At 47.9% G+C, this 16,481-nt stretch overlaps 2 protein-coding genes across 4 annotated transcripts; both read left to right on the forward strand.

The window, feature by feature from the left end:
- Window positions 1-1,067: 1,067 nt before the first annotated feature.
- On the forward strand, window positions 1,068-13,234 carry LOC133163631 (kinesin-like protein KIF1C). Of its 3 annotated transcripts, none has more exons than XM_061293718.1 (27): window positions 1,068-1,311; window positions 3,500-3,615; window positions 3,675-3,751; window positions 3,820-3,898; window positions 3,960-4,060; window positions 4,241-4,306; window positions 4,369-4,547; window positions 4,688-4,799; window positions 4,866-4,943; window positions 5,012-5,077; window positions 5,174-5,252; window positions 5,561-5,639; window positions 5,698-5,846; window positions 7,127-7,326; window positions 7,437-7,516; window positions 7,582-7,657; window positions 7,775-7,854; window positions 7,937-8,031; window positions 8,535-8,618; window positions 8,684-8,864; window positions 8,950-9,022; window positions 9,107-9,205; window positions 9,282-9,443; window positions 9,683-9,952; window positions 10,121-10,234; window positions 10,312-10,504; window positions 10,680-13,234. In XM_061293718.1, exons 2-27 carry the CDS (start codon window positions 3,510-3,512, stop codon window positions 11,366-11,368), a joined length of 3,567 nt encoding a protein of 1,188 aa, XP_061149702.1. In that variant the 5' UTR covers window positions 1,068-1,311; window positions 3,500-3,509; the 3' UTR covers window positions 11,369-13,234. The 3 variants fall into 3 exon arrangements, with proteins under 3 accessions (XP_061149702.1, XP_061149693.1, XP_061149711.1); XM_061293709.1 differs by having other exon boundaries at window positions 3,504-3,615; XM_061293727.1 differs by having other exon boundaries at window positions 3,504-3,615; window positions 5,177-5,252.
- Window positions 13,235-13,420: 186 nt separating this feature from the next.
- Window positions 13,421-16,439, forward strand: LOC133164130 (platelet glycoprotein Ib alpha chain). Its single transcript, XM_061294296.1, has 6 exons — window positions 13,421-13,638; window positions 13,993-14,088; window positions 14,154-14,345; window positions 14,407-14,502; window positions 14,562-14,741; window positions 15,153-16,439. The coding sequence occupies exons 1-6, from the start codon at window positions 13,480-13,482 to the stop codon at window positions 16,107-16,109; spliced, it is 1,680 nt and encodes a 559-aa protein (XP_061150280.1). The 5' UTR covers window positions 13,421-13,479; the 3' UTR covers window positions 16,110-16,439.
- The last annotated feature ends 42 nt before the right edge of the window (window positions 16,440-16,481 follow it).

Below are 16,481 nucleotides of genomic sequence, written 5' to 3' on the forward strand. Positions count from 1 at the left end.
TGCGGGTTCGATTCCACCTCCGGCCCTCCCTGTGTGGAGTTTGCATGTTCTCCCCGGGCCCGCGTGGGTTTTCTCCGGGCACTCCGGTTTCCTCCCACATCCCAAAAACATGCTTGGTAGGCCGATTGAAGACTCCAAATTGTCCCTAGGTGTGAGTGCGAGTGCGAATGGTTGTTTGTCTCCGTGTGCCCTGCGATCGGCTGGCATCCGGTTTAGGGTGTCCCCCGCCTGCTGCCCGATGACGGCTGGGATAGGCTCCAGCACTCCCGCGACCCCCGTGGGGACTAAGCGGTTCAGAAAATGGATGGATGGATGGACAAAGGTCAATTGTATCTGCTGCCATCTCGTGGAAGAACATTTAATTGTTCTGCCTATCGCTATACGCATGGAAAGATGAACGAGATATATTTGTAGTGAATAATTTTCAAACCAATTCAGCGATGCTGTGCCGGGATTGATCCAGGAAGTAGAATTATGACATAGCATTTTAAAATAAGAGCTCACAATAAAAAAACAGCTTTTTAAAATCGATTTTCCAAGATTTAAGAGCAGTGTTAAAGTTCACTCTGTCTTTAATCGTTTTTAAGCCTGTCTCGTTTCTTGGTGAACATTTAGGTCCACTATGCTACAGTATATTAATGTTGGTCATGATGGATGAGTGAGGAACGACTAACGCACCTAATACTTTTTTCCCAAAGTTTGTAAATGTTTCTTAACAAATATTAAACAAGTTAAAAGCTGCTAGTGGCTCTTTGGTGGGGTGTTTGGGAGTGAATTTACTGGGGTAGACTCAAAAGTTGAATCAATTTAGCAGGAAAAGTGCGGAGTTGGCAGAAATGATTGCCACTCGCAGGATGGCACCCCCGTACAATTCTATCCAAATGTGATGTAGCCTTTCAGAATAAGAGCTAGCCATTCCGGTTCTGGCAGTAACTCGACTCCTCCTGGATATTGGGCGGGCCCACGCGGGTCTCGAGGCGCTGCGTCGTGAACGCGCTCGCCAGCTCAGGCCACGGCTCAGGCACGCACCCGCCGCGCGGCCACGCCACCGGCCAGGCTCTCTCTCCCCCACCCCCCCCCACCCCCGTCTCCTTCCTGTTGTTCCAACTCCATTTTCCCATCTCAAAAGTCCACCTTGGCCGCTGTCTACCGCGGCGACACCGCGCGGAACAGCGGCGGAGCGCCAAAGGTCGCCGGCGACCACAGACGCCGCCGCCGGCCGGGTCTCGATACGACCGAGTCCTCCGAATCTTCCGCTCGACCGGCCCGCAACTTTTCCAGCGGTCACCGTGACGTCTGCTCCGTCACGCCGTAAGTCCTTCAAACTTTTTCTATTGCCCGGTGTGTGCGAGCGTGACGTGGGCGCTCCTCGCCAACTTAATGACGGTGTGTCCCGATACCGTCAGGCCGAGAGCGGAAGCAGCGCGCCGTGGCTTCCGGACATGGTGGTCGCGTGAGGCGATCGCGACACTTCTCCCCCACTACGACACACACACACACACACACACATACACCCGTCAGGTAGAATTGAGTTGGATGACGTCACAGACGGTCTTTGTTACGTAAGCGTGTTATTAACAAATTAGTTTGCATGTCTGCCTCGCATTTCTGAGGTTTGAGATTCGAATCTCGACTGCGACCTTTCTGTGTGAAGTTTCCCTGTGACATTGCCTCTTACATTTCCATTTGTATTCATTGAAGTCATGAAATTATCCATTGGCGAGTGTCAACGCTTGTTTGTTTACATGCACCCTGCGACCGACCAGTCCGCCTCAGTCAGCCAGGTTGATCTCCTGCTGACCTATGACCCCAATGAGCGTTCGACTTCGATGCTATAAGCCTGGATTATTTTCAATATTTGAACACGTTGCGTGTCGTTTTGCTTCAATTAGCATGGCGGCTCGGATGTTGGAATTTGGGCTCCGGCCTTCCTGTGTGGAGCTTGCGTGTATATTGTGTGGATACTTCCTCCCACATTCCAAAAACATACATGATGTGCCACTAACTTGCGATGGATCTTTTGAACATTTTTGAAGCTGAGAGCAACTTTTTCTCTACTGATTAGTACAAATTGCTATCAATTAGATCAACACTTATGAAATAACAAATTTGCTCAAATTACATTTAATCATATTATTATTGCTATAATTACAGCTGTGGATAAAATCGGTTGACTCAGCTAAATCATCCACAACTACTTGGCCAACACAAATTGCGCTAATTCGGAATATGCCATTGTTTTTTTCTCTAGCACATAGGTTTTTCATCAAAATAATATAAGCACTACGAGAGAGCGTAGCGTGTCGAGCGTTATTCTAATCTAAGGTATCCATCCATACTCGTGGAAGCTGCCGATACTACAGACCGATACCTAAGACAATAAAAAACCTTGAGTAAGTCTTCCTTAGCGGTAGTTGGCACCACACTGCAGCAATATGACGTATGGGTTCATCATCATATGCTTCAGAAAGATTTTTGTTCACAGTCTTATGTCATTGTGTTAAAGGACACATTTTATATATCAAAAGTACAAGAGGTGTATTGAGAATCCCTAATAATAACAAAATAGGTAACATGGTAATATATTCCAAAATATTAATGGATTAAGAGTCAGCAACAGGTGGATTTTTTTTTTTCAAAACCATCAGACTATAAGTATAAATTACAATTGCATTGCGCAAGCTTTTATCGGTCAAATTTCAGAATGAAAATATCGCGGGTGACAGAAAGAAAAGACATTTTTGAAATCAGCATTGAAAATAAGTTAGGCGACACCTAAAGCCACCAATGATTTAAAATTTGTTGTTGACCAGCGTACTCGATGGAATAATTCTAAAGTTAGTTAGTTCATGACAGTCAGTCCTTGTTAAAACATTCCTAGAAATTCACAATGCCCCATCACTCGTGTGCTATTTTTAGAACACTATTCATGTGGGGGCTACCACGTTGGTGATCCCTGCTTTAGATGGACCCGAGATGTTCTATGAGTCAATCAATATTGACCTATATCTTGTTTACTCGGGGTGTGTTGCCATGGTGACTGCTGGACGCCGCCACAGGACAAAAGCACAGCAAATACGTTCCCCGCTACACCAAAGCGGATTCATCCCGCCGGGTGGCCGCTACACTCAAGTTGTTGCTAAAGTTAGCGTGCGTGGCTAAAGTGGGGCTCGCTCGGCATCTCAACAATTTGTGGTCGCATGTGTGTGCAAAAGTGTATTTTTAGCTCCATGTTGTTGTGACAGGGCTGATCTCCACCACTTGTATTGTCACTGATCAATACACACGCAAATGCACGCGCAAGAATGTCACCAGGTAACTCCGGGGGCCCGAGGCTAGGGCGTGGGAAGCGCCACGTCGACCAGACTCCGAGATAGCAATCAAGCGAGGTGGCGAGAGGGAGGGTGGGGGGTGGGGGGGGAGGGATGAGGAAAAAGCTGCGCTCAAAGAAATCCATTTCGAGGACAACCTTTAACCTTTGTCTTTGGTTCTTTGAAAGGTAGGCTGAAATGGCGGGTGCGTCGGTCAAGGTGGCGGTGCGCGTCCGCCCGTTCAACGCCAGGGAAACGGGCCGCAACGCCAAGTGTGTCATCCAGATGCAGGGCAACACTACTTGTAAGACACACACACACACACAGATGGATGCACACTCAACTTTGTGTTGTCCTTCTCAGGCATCGTTAACCCCAAGCAGCCCAAAGATGCGGCCAAGAACTTCACTTTTGACCACTCTTATTGGTCGCATACCACGGTAGTGTCACCAACACGCACACACACACGATTACACAACTTTGACCGAGTGTGTGTGTGCGCACTCAGCCCGATGAGCCGACCTTTGCGAGCCAGCGACAAGTGTACCAAGACATCGGCGAGGAGATGCTGCTGCACGCCTTCGAAGGTGACCCATAACGACGACATGGCGGCAAAAAGGAGGTGCTCACCTTTTTTGTCTGGCTCAGGTTACAACGTGTGCATTTTTGCGTACGGACAAACCGGGGCGGGGAAGAGCTACACCATGATGGGAAAGCAGGAGACGGGGCAGGAAGGCATCATTCCACAGGTAGGTCAACACATACTTGATTTTTTTTTTTTTGGTCTTAAATACTTTCTGCAGATTTACTGTTCTGGATTTTGTCAGAACTGAACAAAGTTTAATTGAAATGTTATGTCTCAAAACGATTTGTGGTATCGGTTGCTTGATATCGGTGATTACTTAAGATTTAATTGCACCAACATTCAGCTGTGCGAAGACTTGTTCCAGAGGACAGGGGGCAACACGGATCCTGACCTGACCTATTCAGTGGAGGTAACCCCCATCTCGCCACACGCTCGGAACCAAGCACCCAGCTGACAACGATCCCGCCGCAGGTGTCCTACATGGAGATCTACTGCGAGCGTGTTCGAGATCTGTTGAACCCAAAGTCCCAGGAGACCCTGCGGGTGAGGGAGCACCCCATCCTGGGACCCTACGTGGAGGATCTGTCCAAACTGGCCGTGACCGGATTCCCTGACATTCACGATCTGATGGTTGCCGGTAACAAAGCCAGGTCCGTTTTTTGCACCGCTGGAGACGTTCCGCTATACACATTAAATATTTTTTCCATAACCTTGAAGTGTCACTTAAAGGTCGACATGTTGGCTTGCATTTTGAGACATTTTCATTGATTGTATCCGATGGGACCGACAGAACGGTGGCGGCCACCAACATGAATGAGACGTCGTCGCGCTCGCACGCCGTCTTCACCATCGTCTTCAGCCAGCGGCGCCGAGATCTCCTGACCCAGCTGGACACGGAAAAGGTGAGCGCCGCGTGCGACTGGACGCACACACGCACACTTGACACATGCGCGTCTGCGTCTTCTCAGGTCAGCAAGATCAGTTTAGTTGACCTGGCGGGAAGTGAACGCGCTGACTCCTCAGGAGCCAAAGGCACCCGACTCAAGGTAGGAAAACACTTTTTTTATTTTTTTTATTTAACATTTGGAGAGTTACTGTGACATTTTATATGCAGGAAGGAGCAAACATCAACAAGTCTCTCACCACACTGGGAAAAGTCATCTCTGCTCTGGCCGACATGGTACGAACCTCCCTCCACTCCAATTTTGTTTTGTAGTTCCTCCGCTTTGTTTTCATAGTCTTCTTTATCTTGCCCTAATTGGTTTTGATGGTGCAGCAGAGCAGCAAGAAAAGGAAAAGCGACTTTATACCCTACAGAGACTCGGTGCTGACCTGGCTCCTCAAAGAGAACCTGGGTGAGAAAGTGACCGTCTGTGAATCAATTATTTCTGTCATTTATTTTTAAGAAAGGAAAATAAAAAACGACTACACAAATGATTAAATGGAAATGTATTGCATTTAAAGTTCAAAAAACAAATTAAGATTAAATGCAAATGTATTGAACTTGAAAATTCAAAACAACTGAACGGTATTTGGCTTTTTTAACTGAGCGTAAAATCGAATCATGAATTATCTTAAGAAAAAAAAAATGATACTCATCAGTCCCTTTTATTTTATTGCTAATCGAAAATCTTCCAAATTTTCCTTCCTTGCACGATTTCAGGCGGAAACTCTCGCACGGCTATGATCGCCGCTCTCAGTCCTGCCGACATTAACTACGAAGAAACCCTCAGCACTTTGAGGTGAGGCCATCTTCGCGCTTCCTACCGTGGACATAATCTGACCTGACCGCGTTTGCAGGTATGCCGACCGAGCCAAGCAGATTCGCTGTAACGCCATCATCAACGAAGACCCCAACGCCAAACTGATTCGAGAGCTGAAAGGGGAAGTGGAACGACTGCGGAGCCTCCTCTTCGCTCAGGGCCTGCACGAGCTCATCCACAACCAGGGTATGCTGCATTCCACTGTCGGCGCTTGCCGCATTCCATCATCCCTGCTCACCGCATTCCACACGGCTCGGCTACGCCGCTGCTCCAAATCATGTTCTGTGCGCGCGTGCGTGTGTCATATTGTTCAACATCGGCGAAACCAAACTCCATTTCACAGCGGTCCACAAATTTCCCTCAGACGGTCGCTATGATGAGTAAATAATTTCATTATTATTGTGTATATCTTCTACAGAGGTAGCTTGACATATGAGTTTCATTTTGGGATCTCCAAACTTTTTCCATGCAGCGCCCCAGACAGGGACAAATTGGAAGAAAGAAGACAATCCAATGTTGGACGTCAACAAATGCTAAAGAGTTGAATGTGCAAAGCAAAATGTTATTAGGTTTAGTTATAATTAACATTAATAATGTATACACTAATAACATTGAAAATACATTCCATTTTGAGGCCTTATTTCAATTTTTTAAAATAATAATAACCAGTCTTTTGTAACATTCCACGTTTTAAAATACTAAATAAAATGTAGTGTATATTGTAACATTATTTTGGGACAATTAAAAAAAATGGCACATCTAATTTATGACAATAATGATAATAATAATAATTTAAAAAATAAATGTTTTGTCTTCTAATCATCTCTAACAAATGTGATGTTGTTAAGGATATTTTTTTTATTTTAACTTTATTACACCACCACTTTTTAAATCATTATTGGAATATATTGGGGATCAAATGAGACTGTGCAATGGGTCTCAAATAGCCCCCCCAGGCCGGACTTTGGAAACTCATAATTTAATTCATTCTGGGATTTAAGTTTGTCAATGAATTCACCCATACTGTACACATTATCAAAGATAAGCACAGATAAATAAGACACTTTTCAGAGCATACCACTGTGTATTTAAAAAACAAAAATATCTAATCCGAAGTCATCGAACCACTTATTCAATATTTTACTAGGAAAATGAAATGGTTGTTATCTACAAAAATGAAGAACAATAGCAATTTTAGTCGAGAATTTCTGTCATTTTGCAAGGAACGGAAAGACACGTTGTTTTCATGGGCCACAAAAAATTACGTAACAAACCGGATCTGGCCCCAGGCCGTGAGTTTGAACCATGTTCTTCAAGTACACGTGTGCGTGTGTGCGTGTGTGCGCGCATGCTATGTTTGCAGACCGGTATTTACAGATGTTCGCATGCCCGTCAGCCTTGACATTCCAAAAGAAATGTGAACCTAACCCCCCCACCTCATTCATCTCTCCTCTCGCTCTCTCCAGCCAACAACCATGACTCCTCCTCAGGGGGTGTATCCTCAGCGCTGACTATCACGGCCATTGGCACGGTCGATCCCAAAGACTCCGCCTCTCCAGGTGTGTTTGAACTTAGTGAGTCGGCGGATGTCAATCATCTTCCGGATGGGGAAGACGAGGTTGCCACGGAAACCATCAGTAAAGAGGAGGCAGCTGAGAGACTGCTGGTATGATGATGACGATCATGATGATAATTATGTCACAGGAGATGCATACACACGTACACACACACACACACACACACACACTCTTACACTTGTATGTGATTGTGTGGCAGGAGACAGAGAAGATCATGGCTGAGCTCAACGAGACTTGGGAGGAGAAGTTAAGGAAAACGGAATCCATCCGTTTGGAGAGGTGAGCCGAGCTGGTCGGAACATTTCCAGCTTTTTCTTCGCGTGCTAACCGCGTACGTGTGGCAGGGAGGCGCTCTTGGCCGAGATGGGCGTGTCCATTAAAGAAGATGGGGGGACTCTGGGTGTCTTCTCTCCTAAAGGGGTGAGTAACTTTCTTTCTGCGCCCATGGAAATTCATTTCAAAATTGGGTCAAGATTTAGGAATATAATCTGAGTTTTTATTTTGAAAGGCTCACTCTGCCTTTGTGTCTGTGATTAGACTCCACACCTTGTCAACCTGAACGAGGACCCTCTCATGTCCGAGTGCCTCCTTTACTACATTAAGGAAGGGTTCACCAGGTTGGACCTTTTTCTCCTTGTATGCACCTCAAAGTTGAGGAGACATTTGAAAGTGTGTTCCGTGTGTGTGTGTGTGTGTTAGGGTAGGACAGCAGGATGTGGACATCAAGCTGTCTGGTCACTTCATCAAGGAGATCCACTGTGTGTTCGTGAGTGAGACCAACGAACAACGAGAAGGTGAGCCTGAGCACAACAGTGTGCATTTGTGTGCATGTACACGTTTGTGTGACTTTCTCTCTCCTTGTGTGTGTGTTTTGTGTCGAAAAGCTGCCAGGAAGTGTGTCAGGTATCGCACTTAGTTGACTTTGTGGCATGTAGTTGTGTGTAGTGGTTGCAAAGTCGTGTCAAGTTTCCAGTCTGTGAAATTGTGGTCATAGAAATTATGCTAAAGAATTTTGAGAGTACAGTGTAGCATCATGTTTGCACATTTGCTTGTTCATTGATTATTTTCAGAACCTTATTGGTTGACGAATTCACAGATTCGCCGTTTATGCGCTTCGGCCAAAGTGGTATTCGGTCAGGTCAGGCCTGGCAAATGGCGGGCGATCCCTGTTTTCCCCCCAAAAATCTCATTTCATCTTCATCAATCTTGTTTTGTGTCAATTTTTGATTCATTCCAATGGAAAGTTCCCACGTTTGGAAATTGGAAGCGCCTGACATCTGACACTGCATGTTTGTAGTGGTGGTCACTCTGGAGCCGCTGGTGGGGGCGGAGACTTACGTCAACGGGAAGCAGATCACGGAGGCGGTCGTCCTCAAGCAAGGTGAGCTGGCCACGCGGATGAACGGCACAGAGCGACGCGACCCGCTGACGTCTTTACTCGCCCAGGGAACCGCATCGTGATGGGCAAGAACCACGTGTTTCGCTTCAATCACCCGGAGCAGGCCCGGCTAGAGCGGGAGCGCAGTGTCACGGCCGAGCAGCAGGGGGAGCCGGAGGACTGGACTTACGCTCAGCGGGAGCTCTTGGAGAAACAAGGCATTGACATCAAACTGGACATGGAAAAGAGGTGCGCTTGCCACTGACCTTTTGACCTCATGCCGCAGTCGTGGCTTTGATTGACAGCTGACGAGGGGATGATTGACCCGTTGCAGGCTTCAGGACATGGAGACGCAGTACCGCAAGGAAAAGGAGGAGGCCGACTTGCTGCTGGAGCAACAGCGGCTGGTGCGTGCCGTTTCTTCATCATTGTCAGCATCACCTTCACCACACACTTGACTTCAGACCCTTCTTGTGTGTGCTTGTACAAAGTACGCAGACAGCGACAGCGGAGATGATTCCGACAAACGCTCGTGCGAGGAAAGCTGGAGGCTTATCTCCTCCCTCAGAGAAAAACTACCTGCCAACAAGGTACCAGCCGTGTGTGTCGCCTGCAGTGATGCCAGGTTACTAAGTAATGTGTGTAACAACTCATCTCATGCGTCAGGTGCAGTCCATCGTGAAGCGTTGCGGTCTTCCCAGCAGCGGAAAGAGGAGAGAGCCTCAAAGAGTCTATCAGATTCCTCAGAGGAGGCGGATCAGCAAAGACCCCAAGCGCGTCACCATGGAAGATCTTCGCTTGCAAGCTGTCAAAGAGATCTGCTACGAGGTCTTCCTCACTCGCTCGCACAAACACACACAAAAAAAAAAAAGAATTGCCAGTCACAGCTAAATCTAGATGATCAGCAATTTGTCGTTATGCTGCTCTTTCTGAAACACCAGAAGATGGCTCCAAAGCACCCGGTAATAGGAAAGCAGTAATTGGTGTCATAGAAGTATTTCCGAGTGGTGCATCTCAACTGAGGTAGAAGCTTTGTATGTCATTTTAGCCTGGTCGCTTCTCCTCAGGTCGCGCTGGGAGACTTCCGACACTCGCGGCAGGAGATCGAGGCGCTGGCCATCGTTAAGATGAAGGAGCTGTGCCGCATGTACGCCAAGAAGGACGCCAACGAAAAGGACAGCTGGAAGGCGGTGGCGCAGGACGTGTGCGACACGGTGGGCATCGGGGAAGAGAGGAGCCCCCCGTCGGAGGAGGGAGGAGCAGGAGGAGAGGCCGGCGAAGGAGGAAAAGCCTACGACCTGAAGGCTCACATCAACAAGCTAACGGACATCTTGGAGGTGAGATGAGAAGCTTAGCCGTGTCGGCCATATTGGATGTGAGATCTGGCTTTGGGTGTAACGCCGTTGCGACATCTTCACCTTTGCCACACCGGCGATTTGGGGGCAAAGCGACTTGTCATATTCGATATTTTTTGCTCATGTCACACTACACGATGGCATGTACAGGAAGTGAAGCTGCAAAACAACATGAAGGACGAGGAGATCAAAGCGCTGCGCGACCGAATGATCAAGATGGAGAGCGTCATACCCGTCAAGGTGGAGGGCGCCGCGTCTGAGCAGGTAACACACGGGCGACGGTCCCTCTATTGGGTGGCGCCGACCCAATCCACTCGACGCTGATCTTCCGCCTCTGGCAGAGCGAGCAGGTTAACAGCGAAGAAGCGGAGGGGCCTCCGCCGAGGGAGGACCGTGTTCAGCGTCTCATGGAGGAGGACCCGGCGTTCAGGAGAGGGCGCCTCCGCTGGCTGAAGCAGGAACAACAGAGGATCGTCAACCTGCAACAGCAGAACATCAGTAAGAAGCTGCGGGGCCTCAACCAAGGCGAACCTGGTGAGAAGAACTCTTTCATGTGCTGCTTACATTACCCAAAAAAAGTCAGATTGGTCTTCATTGCTTTGCTAACATTCGTTATTCTATGGAGGTTTTTGAAAATAAAGAGAGGCGGGCTTTTCTTGCTAGTCTCTCTTCACTGGTTGTCACTGATCACACTGATCACCCTCCTCAGGTCAGATTGTGCATCTCCCCGGGACGGGACGCTTCATCCCTCCCCAGGACTGCAAGCTTAAGTTCCCCTTCAAGAGCAACCCTGCGCACCGCTACTCGTGGGGACCGGCCAGTGCCGCCCTGCAGGCGCTGGGTTTAGGAGAGGGGGGGCTTCCGGGGGAGGGAAGGGGAGGAGCCGAGGGAGGTGGGGAAGACGGGATCTTGGTTCCCCCTTTCCAGTCCCCGCCCCCGCGCATTCGCAGCCCTAGCCCGCAACGCGCCTGGCAACAGAGGAGCCACAGCAACCAGCGGCAGCCGCGCTACCGCCGAAACTCATTCGACGGCTCCGCCCACAGCAACGGTAACAACGACGAGCAGCAGCAAAGGGGCGGGGCTCACCAAGGAAGACCAAGGCAGAGGAGGGGGCCGTCACCTGGGCCGGGTGGACACCGGGGGGGAGGTGATGCGGGCTTCCACTACAACCAACATCCTGCCCCTCCTCCTCACCACCATCATCAGCATCTTCATCATCCCTACTACAACCCCCACAATGCACCATTTCCAAATTTCCATCCCGCCCCACCCCCTCCCGCCCAAATCCTCCTGGGTCCGCCCTTGACCGGTTGGGGCTTCACTACGCCGCCGCCACGAATGAGACGACAGTTCAGTGAGCCGGACCTCAACAACCAGCAACCCCCCTCTGACCTCTGAACTCTGAGGCTGGATTCGCTACTCCGACATGCTGTATACAGTAAACCCCCGCAATTCACCGGCTGTGGGGACCAGCGGCCGCAAGCCATTGACACTCGCCCTGAAAGGGTTTACAACTGCCTAGTTTTGGAGTTAAAACCACAAACCAGGATCCAAAAACACTAACTACATACATCCAGATGACTTTATTTTATAAGAGCAAACATGTACACACACAAAATCAAACATTGGTTGAAATTACGCCTGATATTTTAGCTTTAACTTTTGTAAACGATTCATTTAAAATTAAAATTAAATGGGTTCATGTAATCTAATTTCATAGGGTGAAACAAAACAATTATTCCAATTGGTGACAAGTTAGCACATCCGCCCCATAGGTTAGAGATTGAGAGTTTAAATCCGAGCTCTGGCCTTCCCGTGTGGAGTTTGCACATTCTCCCTATTCCTGCGTGGATCTGCTCCTGGTCCTGCAATTTTTTTCCCTGCATGCCAAAAATATGCACATTAGAGTCATTGAAGATGCAGAATTATCCCTAGGTTCCAATGTGAGATTCTTCCATCATTCAAAAGTGTTTACATATAGTCTTTTTTTTTTTTCGCTTCAACTGAAAGCATTCTTTGCATTCATTTATAAAGCCAACTTAATTATTTTAATTCCAAACGACTTGAAAAGATTGGTTTGCTTCCGTTTAAGTAATGACTTTACATGAAGTTAAATATTTCACGTTCTGCTATATTATTTACACGAGTAAAAGCTAAAATATTGTGACAGATTACCTCCATTTTTTTTCAAGGTTCAAATCTCCGGAACTTTCACTAACAACCCAGGCTAAACTTAGCTCCGACCCAACTTTGGTGCCACGTGTTACAGAAAGAGTACAAAGTCCGAAAGATGCAAATAGTTGACTTTTGCAACAAATAATGGAGGAGATGCTCCTCGAAAAATAGAAACGAATAGTTGATTTCCTGAGAGGTGTCAGGACTATGAGGGGGATTCTTGGTATATGTGTGTGCAGGTCATGTGCATGCGTGCAAGCTGTTTTGTTGACTTGATGGTGGTCATACGATCACTTGAGCTCCTGTGGCTTACTGCTGTTAGCTTGTTGTTGTTTTGCATTTTTAGCCCAGGACGCTAGATGTCTTATCATGCTAAGGCGTAGAGTAGCATCGGGAAAGCGCTTGAACACGCGGACAACATTGTGTACAATTATGAAGATAAACAATATGTACAGAATGGCTTTCAAAGTTAGCAGGTTAGCCGCCTGCTAACCAGTCAAACCAAAGATGCTGACGCGTTTTTTTGTGTATGTTGAGATGGACTGCGGGAAATGGAGCAAGTGAGGACGTTAACTGGGAAGTGAAAGGTTGTGGAGTTGTAGAAGAACATTCAACTGTGCTCATGGAATTATATTTTGGGAGATTTTTTGGGGGGGGAGAAGAAAGTGCATAAGGTGCAGTCATTGTTGTTGTTTTTTTGAGGTATTCTTTTTCACCCCACTGTCATGTTAGCCAACGGTGGGCTCAACAAGACCCCGCTGAGCATGATGGGAAATTATGACCATGCCTTTAATGTAGACTTTTTTTTTTTTCATGTGTGTCCTTCCTAACCTCATCCTCACTCATATTATTCATTTTATTATTATTATAATAATTGTTATAGTGCATCTTCAAGTGGGGGAATCTTTTGGGTGCTGCTTATCAACGTGAGTGTGTGCGCGTGCGTGTGTTTAGAATCACAAGTGAAGGTTATTTTGACTTCTATCCAAGCTTTTGCTTTGTCATCGTCTCTGAACTTTTATTTTGCAGTCTTGAACCCCTACGCCTCAAAAGACTGGAGCCCAATAAACACTACAGCTTCACAACTTTCATGTGTGTGTGTTTTGTCTAGTTTTTTTTTTTTTTTCTCAACAATTTGCGACATATTTTGCACCTTTATTACAATGTCGACATTCAAAGATCAGCACTTGAGCATTCACATGTAGTTTCCATAGCAACACAAGTTATCAGAAAACACACTTCCTGCTGTCAATCAAAGTGCACACACACACACACAAATGTGCAGCCATACATGGAGAGCATTTCATTAGCATCACTCGAGTGTCACCATCAGCATGAAGCTCTTCTTCGTTGTCCTCCTCTGCGCCAACTTCAACGTAGTTACGGCCGTGGGTGGTTGCCATTCCGACCGGGATACGAACAAACGTGTGCTGCTCAACTGCACAGCGGCCGGTCTCAACGGCCTTCCTACGGATCTCGAACGCACCACTGAGGTAACCACGCCATGGGATAAAAATGCAAAATTTAGATTTATTTTTATTTATGACAACAACATGCAGTATAGTGAGTTTATTATTCTTATATGTGTGTAGGTCTTGTGACATTTTTACTTGGTGGTGTGCTTTGAGATTGTTCTCATGGAGAGTAAGTTTAGGAAACGTCCTTTCAGACGATTTCTTAAACCGTATATTGGTTCTTGTCCGTCACTGTCCTATGAATTTCAAGAAATGTCGCTTTTTCTCCCGCGTGAAGACTTTTCGTCGAGCGATTCGACGTTGAATGACACATCGCAGACAAGCGCACACTTCCTGATTCCTGTTTGACAGTTTTATCTCTTCCCTTGTGAGGTTCTCTTGTTCCCCAGGAACCAGTTTTCCAGGCTACCCTGGGAATCCTACCAGATCTTCAGCAAGCTCTACGAACTGGACCTGACAGGCAACATGGTGAGTGGGAATCGTGTAATGCCGACCGGACACATAGCACTAAATCCACCTCACTGTCACCTCAGCTGAATCAGGTGATGGTGAGCACCACGCCGCTTCTGCCTGGGCTCAGTGTCCTCAGACTGGGCCGCAACCGCCTCACATCTCTGGCCGGCGGGGCCTTCTCGGCTTGCCTCGGCCTGACACATCTCTACCTGGAAGACAACGCCATAGAATCTCTGAGCGACGACACATTTGCCGGACTCAGCAAGTTGAAGGTTAGCTGTCAACATACTCGACTTCTTTTTGTTTTCTGTTCTTCCACATCGTTCCCTTCAGGTCCTCGACCTGACGTCCAATCGCATCCGGGTTCTCCCGCCGCTCTTGCTCCGCCCCCTGGTTGCCATAGAAACACTCTACCTAGAAAGCAATCAGGTGAGAGATGAAAGACGAGTTTTCCAATAGAGTCTTCACTTCCTCTGTTTCCTCCGCAGATCAGCGAGGTACCGGACGATTGGTTCAACCCGAGAGAAGACGTGCCCTACCTGTACCTCTCCGACAACCCGTGGGCGTGTTCCTGCAGCCTGATGTATCTACACACGTACTTGCAAGACTTCTCCTTCAACTTCTACGTGCGCGATGGGAAGAGCATCGAGAGAGAGCCAAAGAGTTTGGTTAGTCTGCGCACGTGCAAAACAAATCAATACAGACATTTTACATTTCATTGCACCAAATTGATCTTCTTTCAATTAGTCATGCCTGGAGTATGAGGCACAATGATGACACGAGGAAAGTGGCAGCTGAGATAGCACCAGAGCTAACCCAATATTGTGATCAATTTGTAATATTTAAAAATGAGTCAAATAAAAAAATCCAATCTTTTTGTACGTAATACCAATAAAATAGAAACGAGGTGATCAGCCCCGATTTCCCATCACATGATCGGATTGGGCAACTTTCCCATCAATTAAAACCAGCCCAACTTGAAGACAGCAATCTAAGAGCATTTCTGTCTCCCTTCAGTTCATAACAGTCTTAGGTCAGATGTGTTCCGTTAAAAGCCACGCCCCACTCTGCCCTTGCAGGTGTGCCAGTCGCCGGAGCGATCTAAAGGTCGAGCGATCTTCCAACTGAAGCAGGATGACTTCTGTCCTCCTACGACGCCCCAGACCGCCGCCACCACCACCACCCTAGCGCCCAGCCCCACCTTCAGGGTCACCGAGGGTCCAAATGAGGAGAGTGAGAACAGCAGAGGCAATGGGGCCATTTTTGGGCGGCTTGCAATGACTACTTCCAGCACTTCACTTCCTGACCACCCTAGCCCCACAACCGCCCTGTCCAGCTTTACGACTTCGACCGCATCACTTCCTACGACCGAGTCACTTCCGACAACTCAAATGGCGTCGCTTCCTGCTACTACAGAGTCACTTCCGATCACTCCGACGGCATATCTTCTTTCTGCTCCCACAGCTGTAACTGCCACCAACTCTGAGGTTCCACGGACATGGGGATGGGACGAAGGTGGCGCCACTCCCCTCCGCCACGAGCCAGGGACCGGTGTGTTTTGTGTGTGGTTGTTCGCCGGTATCGCATGTCTGTGTGCAATGGGGGCGGTGAGTTCCCTCATGACTGTCATTCGACTGGTGGTCTTGTACAGGGCAGCGTACAAGCCACTGAGCGCCACCGCGCTGGTGAGAGGGGGCGGATCCCGTCAGGTGAGGCTCTACGGCGGCACTACAGCGGTTTATCGTTCAGTTCTCTTTGTGAGCCGCGAAGAGGAGGGTGATGGTCCAAGGCAGGTGTACAGGACATCCCTGCACCGTACGCCCGGGACACAGGTGGCCCTGCAGCAATGGAGTGATGTGTTGGGAGAACGTCAGAACGGCGAGGGGGGTGCGGGGTGGAGGCAGCGCTTTAGCGTGCTTCTGCGGCAGGAGAGGGAGGGGCCAGACGGCAGGAGAGAGGAGCGAGATTGGGTGGTGGGTGCTTGGCTAGCGCAAAACCTACCCAGCGTGACCGCTGACTGTCAGCCCTCCCACTGAGGTCGTCACTTTGATTCCTGTTTGCAAAGTAACGCTAACAAGGTTTTCTTTCAAAGTTTTAATTTTTAGAACCCAGAGCCCAATGCGTTTGCGCACGCATGCTCACAAGGCCAATGATTTCTGGGAATTGTGTAACTTTTAATCAATATTCATACGTTTAGATTCATTTATATTCACTGTCAAATCAGCCTCCGGTACGAAGTTTCGTACGGGTAGGACATTTTGGCAAAACATCCGAGTGACTCCTGATGTTCCTCGTATTAACCTTTGTCCTTTCCCTCGGTTTTAAGATCATGACAATAAATGTGTTGAAGAAATGTACAATTTTAATGGGGTTTTTTTTTTCATTCGTCTGAAGCTTTCTTCTATCAG

Source organism: Syngnathus typhle, linkage group LG1, assembly GCF_033458585.1.
Source record: "Syngnathus typhle isolate RoL2023-S1 ecotype Sweden linkage group LG1, RoL_Styp_1.0, whole genome shotgun sequence".
Taxonomy (NCBI): Eukaryota; Metazoa; Chordata; class Actinopteri; order Syngnathiformes; family Syngnathidae; genus Syngnathus; species Syngnathus typhle.

Coding starts and splice junctions, on each gene's coding strand:
- LOC133163631 (XM_061293718.1), top strand. CDS start 3,510: ATGGCGGGTGCGTCGGTCAAGGTGGCGGTGCGCGTCCGCCCGTTCAAC. Junction 3,616..3,674: donor GATGCAGGGCAACACTACTT/GTAAGACACACA, acceptor TGTCCTTCTCAG/GCATCGTTAACCCCAAGCAG. Junction 9,953..10,120: donor AGCTAACGGACATCTTGGAG/GTGAGATGAGAA, acceptor TGGCATGTACAG/GAAGTGAAGCTGCAAAACAA.
- LOC133164130 (XM_061294296.1), top strand. CDS start 13,480: ATGAAGCTCTTCTTCGTTGTCCTCCTCTGCGCCAACTTCAACGTAGTT. Junction 13,639..13,992: donor ATCTCGAACGCACCACTGAG/GTAACCACGCCA, acceptor TTCCCTTGTGAG/GTTCTCTTGTTCCCCAGGAA. Junction 14,503..14,561: donor TCTACCTAGAAAGCAATCAG/GTGAGAGATGAA, acceptor TTTCCTCCGCAG/ATCAGCGAGGTACCGGACGA.